Genomic DNA, 13,030 nt, shown 5'->3' on the forward strand with positions numbered 1-13,030 from the left:
TTATAATACGACTTGATGAATATGCATTACCATTACATCCCTTGGGTAACGGTGACTCTCATTGGTCATATTCGAACTTGGTGGATAAGAACCAATAGGAGCTTAACACATTCTGTTGTCACGGACTGAAAACAAACATGATATTTTAGTTTTCTCTTGTTGGATTAGATGACTCCTTTTCATGAATAATCATTTTCTTGTTTACCTACGTAAATAAAGGTGTAACGTAACAAAGGAAGGAAGCAGTGGCTGATGCAATACCAAAGTCTACATATTATATATATGGAAGCCTAACCGTTGGATTGAACCATACGGAACTGGCAAAAATCTACAGAGGCAAGTTCTTTTCAAGATCAAGCTGTCCACAATTTCTTACAAAGATTTCGGGAGTATAAAAAAGGTAAAGTAAACTGTTTAAGTAAGTAAGTTGCCTCGATCTTTTATCATAATTAATAACTGTATCCGTGTCTGTCTAGATTGATATCTCTCGTACATATATATGTATATTTAAGTTGGCCCTTTTGTTGGAAATATTGTTATTACGAAATGTGCTTTCCATTATTTTGTTAAAACGTTTGTAGAAGACTTAAATTGTTCTTGTTTTCACACGGAAAATGTTCCGTTTGATGGTGACTATGTTATGCTTTGAATATTTTATGACTGAATAACGTTGTATTTATGTTGTCAAACCTTAACACACAAAGGCTTGATAGAAACTTTGCCCCTCTCTCAACTTAGACCATGCATTTCTCCCGGTCGTTATTTATACTGATGATTGTATTTGCCAGGTGTAATCAAAACAAGAAGCACATCATGATAAATTGATATATACTAGTTACATTACCCCCTGCACTGTATTAATTCCCCTGACGACGAATTCGTTTGTATTTCGCACGTTGGTAAAATGACTGAATTGTTAAGAGCTACCCACAAAACAGTGTTTTTACACATTTAAATAACTCTGAAGATGTTGGGATTTGACTTACCTATCGAACGAAAAACTTTAAACTTTTTCTTCTTGTGAATGTCCATGATCTTCTTTCTGCATGGTTAAGGACGCAAAGGTTAGTATTTTATACATTAAGCAACCAACTTTTGTTCTGAAACGATCATGTTTGATTTTAACCCCCTCCCACCCCACCCCCCCCCCTCCAATAGGAAAAACATTCCTCTCTAACGTCTGTATAGTATGTTCTAAACATTCTTTATAAGAAATTGCTTTCGAGCACTTTCATTGTTAAGTCTGGCAAAGGTCTGTATCCACAATTCCATCTACAAAAATGCATTCGTATATATGCAACATTGTATTCTAGCATCCTTATAAAGTTTGTTTCCACTTGAATATGCAAAATGCTAATTGCTAAAAAAAAAAGTTTAATCCTGAAGAAGACACAGGTAGTCTTGTTAACTGTAAATCATACAAGTTGAACTCCCAAAAAGTCACCAAAGAATGAACAATAACACCTAACATTATACATTTCTAACTATGCCTTGGTGGAGAGCTAAACAATAAACTATATTTTTCAAACTCTTCATATATATATCCTGGAAAGATGGAACGGTTCAAATGTTCACTTTTTTCCATAACGACTGATGTTTAGTCTAGCCCAATAGCAATTCTACCTATGCAGTAGTAAACATTAACCTATGCATGGCAATGTACGTATTGCTATGAACACTTTGCTGTTGATAGGTCGATATCATTCATTAGACGACTAATGCGGTTGCATATCAAAGTTTAATCGACGGCAGTCTTACCGCAGCAGTTGATATAAGACCTTTAGACTAATTTACTCGGATTTCGTTGATGTTATTCATTGCTAAGTGGCGACGCAAACGTAAGTGTGTTATCGATATAGATTTAGTTTACTTTACTTTATGTCAAGCACAGGTAATGTATATTCAAACATATAGGATCATTCATACTTCATATTTTCTCGAACTCCTTCCTATGCATGCTTTTGGTCTCCTATACATTGCTATGATGCTTGACTTAGTCGCGTGTATTACCAGACTCCTTTGTAATGTTGGATTGATATACCTGTAGTCTATATAATAACACAATACATAACGGATATAAATATATATTTCCTATGTCATGCTGCTTGGTTTATGAGGGAAACTTAGTCACAGGCTACTAACGTTAGTGAACTGAAGGTCTGGTAACATTCGTTTTTCTAGATCAAAGAATGACAAGCGTAAAAAGCAAACCATCGGATGGAAAACCTGAGGAAGATGTTGTTGATCCATGGACGGTGAAAGCAGTGGATGACAAGGGTGTCGATTATGACAAATTGATAGGTAAGTGTTCTTAGCTTTAAGTACGCTTAATTATACCTTGGTGTGCTAGGTACATTGCATATAAGCATATTGATCATGATGTGGTTACTGTTAGATCTCTGATAAACGTTATATTCTCTCCAGGGGATAACCGCAAACATCTCCTAATGGAAGCACTAATGATAACAGTATCAGATCCATCGTCACAATATTATATCTTTGAAATGTCTCAATTTGGAAAGTTTCCAATATGTTATATTTCGGCAATATATTTTCACATAGAACACATAGAACGCAACCCATACATGTAATTTCATCTGTAAACACTTACCTTATGAGGAAGCTACCTTGTCCATGGTTAGTGAAACAACGTTTTCCCTGTATCTCTGATATTTTCTTAATAACGAAACTGAAATATTGATACAACATTGAAACGCGTCAACTATACATAAAAAGGTAAATATAGATTTGTACTATGTTATCATTCTTAGATTTTAGAAGTTCACAGACAGTCCAGTAATAAGCTAGATACATATATATACCGATTGAATCGGTATTTTTGGGACAATTCCCAAATAACTTTCTTGTTGCTGATATATTCTTCACTCAAGGTTTGGGTCGTCGGTTATTTAAGAATAACATAATTCCATGTAAGCATCAAAATATATACCTTTAGTTGCTTAGACCAATAATGAATTGCATATGAATGTCATTTGCTTCATTATGGCTGTACTGGTAGTTAATAAATATGTCTTTGATATTTATAATTATAATAATACTTTGATCGCCAATATTTCAATAATTCCTCTTTTTCAAAGAATACAGTATTTACACGAAGGACGATGTTTTTACATGTCATGCTGGTAAAAAAAACTTGTACATCAGAAATATAATTCGTACGTGGTTGTAGAACTATGTGTATGCATTATGATTAAGTTCGACGATGGCTATATATATACTTGATATGATACAGTCATTGCATTGACGATCCACAGTCGCAAAAGATTATCAGTGAAAGCTGATGTTGCCACGTATAGACATTCTAAACATAGGAGGTGATGTACCTAACATATAATCGTAACCTGGACGTCAGTTATTTCACGACGCTAAACAGTCATACTGGCACACTGACGATAGTGTAGACAGACAACGTTAGCCTTTTAATCGAGTACAATGGTTATCATTTTCGGTGATTTACCGCAATTTAAGGAACAGGATAAACACTTGTTTGAATATCCGCTTAGCTTCGCAGAATCACATATACACAAACGATGTGGTATCAACCAGGAACATTCTATGATAGAATGAAACCATAGCAGACAAATGCAAGTGAAAAAATCTTAAGAGGGTTTGTGTATTTTCCTAAACAATTTTCTCTGAAATAATAATAATAATAATAATGGTTAACATAGCTCACCAAATTCGAAGCAGATGACAGCTTCTGCACATTCTCATCAGGAATTTGATATATACCATTTTTGCCTACAGAGAAATTTGGTAGTAAACGCATCGACAAGGCTCTATTAAAGAGATTCGAAAAGGTGACCGGCCACAAGCCACATCATATGTTATCAAGAGGAATCTTCTTTTCTCAACGGTGAGCTGAAGACCACAGTGGAACATATTTCCACACGAGATATTCTCTTTTAATTTTTGGCTCCCAAAATTAATTCAGAATTACAACGTGATTTAGAAATGCTTGTTTTTAAATTATAAAAGTTATACCCTAGTCTGACTAGGGATGTGTTCCACCTCTTAGCTGTAACAGCTTAAGCTTATGTCAGATTTGTCCCCACTCCACCCCCCCACTTCCCCGCCCCCCCAAAAAACAACCTTTGGTTGTCTTAATAGAGTTTCTCTTACACTGAATCATTGTTAGGGCCAGGCATAGAAGAGACCCACATACACTCCACCGTTTTGATTTTGTTATTGAGGGTTGGATGATTAACCGGGTAATGAAACTCGCTTTAGTCATTAGTACTATATCATTACTTAAAATAATATAACGAAAGATGTCCATGTGATAGAGTTTAATAAACGGTACTATTACTTATCGAGAACAATATTACAGTCAAGGGAATTTCCACACATTACTTAATAGATATATGTATGTGCACCTAAACATATATGTCTGTTGGCTGCGGGCGAAAGCAACAGATAACAATTCCAAAGTTTAAAAAAAAAAACTATACTAAAAATGCGCAACTATTATACTTTCACTTCCGCAGTTATTGAAGATGTTTATAGAAATGATAAACGCTACTCTTACTTTATCGAGAAACTTATTACAGTCACGGGAATTTCCACACATTACTTAACAGATAAATCTATATAATACACCTATACCTATATGTCTGTTGCATGAGGGCAATGACAACAGATAACTATTCATTGCTATCTACCTAGTTAATACTGTAGGTTCTTGGAAATGAATTCAGAAACCGCAGAATATTTCACCTGATCAATAATACGACAGAAACAATAGTTACTATAACAATTCCTTTTCCAATGGTTGATCTAGAACAGCTAGCAAAAGTTTCAGACGGAAACAAATTGTGATAATAATCACTAAGATATCATAAAACCTGGCAAAAATAAAGTATAAAGTTAACAATTGAGCTACATATATAAGAGTGGTTAGGGTAATATCTAGTTAAGCACCACAGTAAGAATTTTCAATTAAAAGTGCTACCGCTTTTTTTTGTTTTTTGGTGGGTGGGGGGGGGGGGCCTAAATCGTGCATCACGGATCATTGTTGATAATTATGTCTAAAAGTGTCATATATGATTCTTTTCCTGTTTTTTTTTCAATCACAGGGATCTTGATTTCATCCTGGATTGCTATGAGTCAAAAAAGCCTTTCTTTCTGTATACTGGCCGAGGACCTTCTTCGGAGGCAATGCATATGGGCCACTTGATCCCGTTTATATTTACCAAGTGAGACTATCTAGGTTTCCTTTCTCGTTCAACTCAATGTTAGCTCTTCAATTTTGATAATTATGTCATCATTGTTCTAAAAGTTGCATTTTACAACAGACTGTTACACCGTGTTTTCATTTTTGGATACATTTGGCCTAGAGGCAATTGGAGTGGTTTGTCTTTGTTTGTGTTTGTTTTGCTCTTAATGAACTTTGTTAGAATAAGTATAGTCAAGCCACCTTTATTAATGAGAATCGGATGTTCAACGTGTCATCTCTCAAAAATCTGAGAGTTTATGATATTCTAAACAAATCCCAATTTGATAATCTTCTCTGACCGATTCCCAATAGATGGCTTCAAGATGTCTTTGACGTACCGTTGGTAGTCCAAATGACGGACGATGAAAAGTTCCTTTGGAGACTAGCAGATGCGGATGAGGCGTTGCGACTGACATACGAAAACGCCAAAGATATCATTGCTCTGGGATTCGATATCAACAAGACGTTCATCTTTTCGGACATGGAGTACATAGGGTAGGTGGCAACCAATATCTCTAGTGTATCTTAAAAGGTTGTGTTTGTGTGTATTTGGGAGGGAATGATTTATAGTTTCACAATAATAGACAATGTTCTTCGTGTAGACTAAATAACGGGGCAGTATGTTAGTTTGTCTGTTTAACCCATTGTTAACTTGTTCCGGGGATAACTACATGGAGACTATACAATGGCATCCTTTGTATTCAGAAGTGTTAAGAAGAACTAACCATAGTCACATGAATTCCAGATATATCACTTAAGATGAAGTACAGCTTGGGTTAATCTCATTTCTTTGCAAACATTTCTTATTTATGAATGTTGAAAGATACGTTTGTGAGGAAAGCCTCAAGAGGCTGGTTGGGTTGGACCCACCGAGTCACCTTCTTGCACTCCTCATTTTCTACAGCAAATGTTATAAAATTGAGAATTATCTATTCTCCATCTCATATCATTCGAGGGTGGTACCCTTCTCATTTGCCAGGTCCACTAATTGAAAGTGGTTGTTTGAGCTGCAACCTTCTGATGCACCCCAGCTCACATCAGGCCTGTTTCGGAGTAAATATCTGATGAACGAGTAAAGAAGACTTGCGGCATTCTCTGCATTTAAACTTACCGCTATAAATGTAGACTTAATTAATAAAATACTCCACTTGAAAACAAAATGTATCTGTAACTAGTAATGGCAATGAGTTTGAAGACGAGTGAAGTTGCATTTTGCCTTACATGCAACAGTAGTGAACCGTTTTATAAATGGCCCCTACTTTAAGAAGAATCTTTATTATTTCGTAGATCCCAACCTGCTTTCTATAAAAATATCATCAAGATCCAGAAATGTGTGACCTACAACCAAGTCAAAGCTATTTTTGGCTTCAATGACAGCGACAACATTGGTAAGTTGAAACAAAGACGATTTTTATTCTATATATTTTGTTTAACTAGTGTCATTCGAATGACCATGGTAAATTATGTGAATTTGGTAATTGCATCCTTTCAACAAGTGATAAATTGCTAGTATCTGAGAGTGTAACACTATGCATGAATAAATGACAACTTTCACATACCGAGAGTTTCAGTACTTCAGTAGAATAATTATTTATGTTTTCAGGCAAAATCAGCTTCCCTGCCATTCAAGCAGCACCGTCGTTCAGCAACTCCTTTCCTCAAATATTTGGAGAAGATGATGTAGGAAAAACCCCATGTTTGATCCCGTGCGCCATTGATCAAGTAAGTTCGTTGTTGGCTTCCAAGTACGATACTTTCAACAAACTGAAAATATATAAAGAAAAGAAGTAAATATTCCATGTTAAACCATGGCTCTTGAAAAAGTAACGTTTGATATACTTCTCATGTCAAATAAACTGATATAATTTATGCCTATATACTAGGAGATTATGATGTAATAGTGCAACACCGCGTTTGATACCGTCATGATGTAATTTCGACGATGGGCTTGCAACAACAATTGCTTTCAAGCAATTTAATTTCTCATATCTTTAGCCTATTTTGTGGATCGTATAATGGCGATAAAAAATAACATATCTATTTGTACAAATTACATTTTACTTGTCTCCTCAAGCTTAGAGAGGATGGTGCAGTAGCCTAGGGAGCATATGGGCAATTACTGAACCATAGTTCCTTCTTGGCTTCCTATGAATGGACATATTCTCATTGTCAAATGTAACTAATTTGGCGTGTCTCATTCAGTATCTTTGAATGTTGACTGCCTTTATGCACATGTAGAAACCGTATTCTCCCTTCGTAAGAACATAAATCTTAAACTGATATTTCGTACAAACTTTTCCACCTACTAACAGGATCCGTACTTCCGTATGACAAGAGATGTTGCACCGAGATTGAACTACCCAAAGCCTGCTCTTATCCATTCTGTCTTCTTCCCTGCTCTACAAGGAGCAAAGTCAAAGATGAGTGCCAGCGACCCAACCTCTTCAATATTCCTTACCGACACACCTGACGAGATCAAAGAAAAGGTACCCTTAACCATCGCAACATCGTTTACCTGCAGGAACGCTTATTAGGGTTATCAAACATGGCCTTACATGTGAAAACGAACCAATTTAATTCCATTTTGAAGTAGCATCTCTGTAATTAAAGTAACTTTAGAGAATCATCATGTTTGTGTCAGACAACTGTGGTACAAGTTCTATGTTTGCGATGTTGAAAGGGGGTAACATATACATGCTACATTATATCCAGGTAACGTTTGGTATAGTCATTAAAGCATGTTGAAATAACTATAATGTACCACTACAAGGTAAAACGTAATAAAAGCCCTTTTCAGTAAAGTAAACAAAATGTATGAATGTAATTAATGTAATGTAATGTAGTGAAAAGGACTGACATCAGAAATGATTACAAGAATGTTATATACAACGCCAACATTATAAGGAAAGGAAAAAAGAACAGCACCCTCCTGAAATCCTACAGCATAACAGTTTTAATAGTTTCCATCATACTCTGATCTATGTTTTATCACCACACCTATTCAGATAAACAAGTATGCATACTCTGGAGGTCAGGATACTGAGGAAAAACACCGCAAGAAAGGAGGAGACTGTGAAATCGACATAGCCTACCAGTACCTTACATTCTTCATGGAGGATGACGCTAGACTCGAACAAATCAAAAAGGTTAGTTCTTACATTTATGTGCATTGTCAGTAAGTATGACGTTAGGTACAAAAGTTTAATATCTTGTAGACTTTTCGAAAGCATTGCTAGCAGTCCAGGTTGCATTCTACACCACTTCTATACAAGTAACTTGAATACATCATCACAAACACAAAATCCATTAGGTCAGTTCTTCCGATGCAGCACGAAAGTCTACGGCAAGTTGGTCTAGGACAACTTGTGTCGAATGTCATCAGCGGATGTTCTGTGGTTCACGTGTTTTGGTTAAGTTATAACAGTGGAGTAACATGAACATCTAGGCCTACACCGAGGAGCCGACATACTCATCAATTTTTCGGAAATGATCTCTCCTGAGATAAAGCATATTTTTATGGGGGAAAAACTTGAACACCGGAGCAGCTATAGAAACATGATCAGCTCTTATTTTTTTTCTCGTGCTATGACATATCAATACTAAAATTAAGCCTCAAGTTATTTTTGAAGATCGACAACGAGCTCCTGTTATAGCAATTGCCCTGCAGCCGTTAATTAAGCTTCATCAGGAATTGTACAGTGGTAACTTCTTAAAATTACCTTCCGGCGTCATCCGCTGTTAGAATCTTACTGACGAATGATGTAGACGTGTACTAAATGGACAATGCGCCATCTGACTAGTATACAGACGTTGAATGTACTACCCATGTTTGAATTGTACACACTTGGGTGGGTGGGTATGACAAGTAACTTATGATCAGGTCCAAGCTGTTGTAAATTTCTTTGAGAACAGTGGCGTGCATAAGGGAAGAGTCAGACAGGCCGCGATCCCTCCCCTCCATCGTCAGTCGGGTTTCTACATTCAATCTACCCCTCTTCAACCTTTCAAAAAGTATTTACTAACACAACATTTAAGCTTAAACCTGTTTGAAGACCTAATTTAAAGTCGAAGTATGCATCAGGTTTCATAAATTTGCACCTTAACGTTCCCTTTTTATATCTAAGGGAGGGTTTCCACACCATTAACATGGGAGTTGGATTCAATGACCCTACGGCCACAGGCCCTCGTTTATAACATGCTTGATTATGTGTATAAATGTGATTATATTGTTTGTACGCGGCTTGGTTGTCAACTGGTGGAGCTATTTCTAAATTCATTGCGAGAAATGAATGAATTTTCTTGTGGTTCGTTTTCAATCATGTGTTAAAATGATGATGCCTTAACACTTTATAGTAATCAAACGAGACAATAACTAAACTTCTTTGTACAAACATTGACATGAAAGAATACCATCTGGTCCCTCGACATTTCCTTAGGCTAGAATTATGTTCCCTATAAAGATATTTGGAAGTTTTGGGAATGCATGTTCACACCCTTGGATATATTTTACTTTGCGTTACAGGATTACACTTCAGGAAAGATGTTGACCGGTGAATTGAAAAAGGAACTCATCATTATCTTGCAGAAACTTGTATCCGATCACCAAAAACAACGCAAAGCAGTAACGGAAAAGATGGTGAAGGATTACCTTACACCAAGGGCTCTACATTTCAAATCTAAATAAATGTAACCAAGCATGAACATTGTTTTATAAGTTTGCATCTTTTTACACCAGCCTAGATAATTATGAGACGTTAATTACGGACGTATGGTATGATCAAAGACTCTAGATAAGGGCAGATTGAACACTCGCTATATTTGTTTTGGGCAGGGGGCGGGGCTGGGTTGGGATGGGGGTCCATGCGAAAGTGAGCACTCATTCGGTGGGTAGGCAAACCATGCACAGTTTCTACAACGTACACACTATAGGCGAATATTCACATCGAGGCATGATTTCCCTTGAATAAAGGTAATAATAAGGACCAAAAAATGATGCTTAAGGATTAGAAGTATATATTTGGATTTGCCAAGCCGTTTCTTAATTGGCACAATTCGCCAGTAAAGAACCATTGAAGGTACTAGGCGTTTGTCATCCATTACCCGCCCTAGGATGATCACCGATTTAAAGTTCGAAACCTTTTTTAGTTACACGTAGATATACTGATATAAACTAAAGTTGATTTGATATTATAACTAAAAGGTCATTCATTCCTTATCATGCAGACATGTCTTCAGGTTCACACTTAAAGTATGTGACAGCTTAAAAGAAGGAAAGTATATCTTTTGTTTCACTTTAAAGAAGAATTATCTCAGGTCTTATGATTAGCAATACTCTGCCGATGCAAGGATGAGGGCAAGTTACCTTTTTATTAATCTGTCATTTGGTTATCTCTGGTTCACAGAGACCATATCCAATCTTGCCAACATTTTGGAATTACAAAACTTAAAAGTTAGATTACTGCAAATACATATTAAATGAAGGAGGAAAATTATCACAAAAATAGCGAAAACCAAACCTTAAAGAATGTGCTCTTGTTTGAGCAGCAAATTTTCATATTATTGTCTACAAATGTCGATTTTGTTAATACTGCCAGCATTGATTAACTTTACTTCAGAAAGTGAAAAAGGAGAAACATTGAGTACTGAAAGGGGAAGTTCACGATGAAACTAGACATGTATATATGATACGCAAAGCCTATGCCAAACTATAATTCACCCTTTGATATTGGATTTTACCAAAATGACTCACAAATATTTCAAGTCAAACACTCGTCAAGCTAATTTAAACTGAGCGGCCATATTATTATCCTGAGCTTCCCTTTTTTTAACACTGTGCAACATCGGAAACGACCGTACTTATACGGGAGTCTCTCTCTCTAGAAACTGGTACAAAAAAGTATGTGGTGTCTTGGTTAGAGACTGTCTTGGTAATTTAATGGAAAACATCTCATATTCTCTCCTGTACAATGAGCCATCGTTTACCTACCGGATGTGGGACGGAGTACTCTCCCAGAAGCATCCACTTCCGATTTCACTTTTGCAGCGGAGTGCCCTTGCTTCCCGTCTTGTGAATCTTTGACATGATGCAGTATGGGGTGGTTGGGTGGGTGGGGGATTGGTTGGGTAGGATGGGGGAAGGGGTTGGGTTATTCAATGATTCTTTTCCGTCATATTTTCAATTGCTTTCTTTTCTTTGTGATCTACTTGTCAAGCACACAACGGGTTTTGTATAGTTCCCTACCGTTCACTTTAAGACCTCGTTGTACTTTTCCAATACTGTGTTTGTTATTAAATATGTGAGAAACAACAATTGACAAACTAAACTGTTTGCGTCGGTATGAATCAGTATGAATAGGTATGAATCAGTATGAAAAGGTATGAATTAGTATGATTAAGTATGAATGCCAATATGTCATGACGAGACTTATTACGAGCAGTTAATTTACAACAACAACTGTAAACAATTAAAGGTTTTTGCTAATGAAGAATTTGAAATTATTCTTAATAAAGATGACGAATCAGAAATATATTTGAATCACAAAAGTTGTAACACGGAGTCTTTCATGGTTCAGTTTACCTCGTCCAAATGTTTTGTCAAAAGTTGGTGACGCTCTTTTACAATACATATGTCAGGCCCCAGTACACGTAAGACGAAACATGCACTGCGGTCTGTTTTTCTTCTGTCCTTTCCATGGTCTTTTGAACATAGTACCATTGGAATAAGAATTTGTCAACTTTGTATTTAGATGTTTAAAATATGAATATTACTAAAACATTGAATTTGGTTAGTTCAAAACTTAAAGATTAGTTATGATGAGAGAAACCGTGACAGGGTTGATTATTTTATCAATATACAGGACGCTATAATCCATTGACTGAATATTGAGCCTGGTCACAAATATGTGAACAAAACGAGTAGCCGATGCTAAGATTACTCAACGTTTTCAACAGTTCCTTTCCTGAAAGGTAACAATATTAGGTTTCATTGGGGAGAGTTCGATCAAACACGTTGAACAAACAAATTGCATTTAGTTAGTTAGAACGAATGACCAGCGCTGCACCCACGCTGACATGCATCAATAAGCAATCAGTCAGACCGACAGCCACCCATCAGAAATCGGACCGTTTCCCCCAACAGCCGTCGATTAATTGACACAACCTTAACTCTTAGTATACTTACTTAGATATTTCTACAACCGAATTATGTTGGAGGTTTAAAAACAGTGGGATCTACAGGTCATATTTATGGTGCAACCTTTATATTGATAAAAAATATTCACCCTTTATCTGGTTTTATGCCTATCGTTCGGTTTCGAGTATAATTCATAAATTGGGCTGATAACATAATTGTGAAAATATTTTCTTGCTACCCTACAGACGTATCGTTGATTGTTTTAGGGAATATTATCATAGCACAATAGACAACGTTTTGATTCTGATATGGAAGTAATTAAAAAATATATTCACTTTTCCTTTTCTAGTGTATCAACATTTAACATTTATAAATTTCTAAAGTAACTGTCATAACATTAGCTACAACGTATGATATTGAAAAATAAAATTTTGAAACATTTAAAAAAAACTACAGTCATCTTTTTTATACCAAATCAGCACTTAGCGTAATGAAAACGTTACAAATAGCGTTAAATTGGTGTCTTATGAACAATCAACAACTGTTCCGAAAACAAATATTCCGTATAAAATAAATCAATGTGCTGTCTAATTGATTTGTTATTTTCACATCACGTGGTTTGCGGCATGACAATTATCAAATATGTTGAAAGGTACATATGA

The 13,030-nt window shown here is 36.0% G+C and overlaps 1 protein-coding gene across 2 annotated transcripts; it reads left to right on the forward strand.

Moving 5' to 3' along the window:
* Window positions 1–242: 242 nt before the first annotated feature.
* On the forward strand, window positions 243–12,512 carry LOC139975777 (tryptophan--tRNA ligase, cytoplasmic-like). Of its 2 annotated transcripts, none has more exons than XM_071983942.1 (10): window positions 243–400; window positions 2,182–2,301; window positions 3,769–3,877; window positions 5,097–5,216; window positions 5,549–5,731; window positions 6,524–6,624; window positions 6,840–6,958; window positions 7,549–7,722; window positions 8,242–8,382; window positions 9,759–12,512. In XM_071983942.1, the coding sequence occupies exons 2-10, from the start codon at window positions 2,190–2,192 to the stop codon at window positions 9,918–9,920; spliced, it is 1,221 nt and encodes a 406-aa protein (XP_071840043.1). In that variant the 5' UTR covers window positions 243–400; window positions 2,182–2,189; the 3' UTR covers window positions 9,921–12,512. The 2 variants fall into 2 exon arrangements, with proteins under 2 accessions (XP_071840043.1, XP_071840042.1); XM_071983941.1 differs by lacking the exon at window positions 243–400 and adding an exon at window positions 1,793–1,838.
* Window positions 12,513–13,030: the final 518 nt, after the last annotated feature.

This window comes from Apostichopus japonicus, chromosome 11 (genome assembly GCF_037975245.1).
Source record: "Apostichopus japonicus isolate 1M-3 chromosome 11, ASM3797524v1, whole genome shotgun sequence".
Lineage (NCBI taxonomy): Eukaryota > Metazoa > Echinodermata > Holothuroidea > Aspidochirotida > Stichopodidae > Apostichopus > Apostichopus japonicus.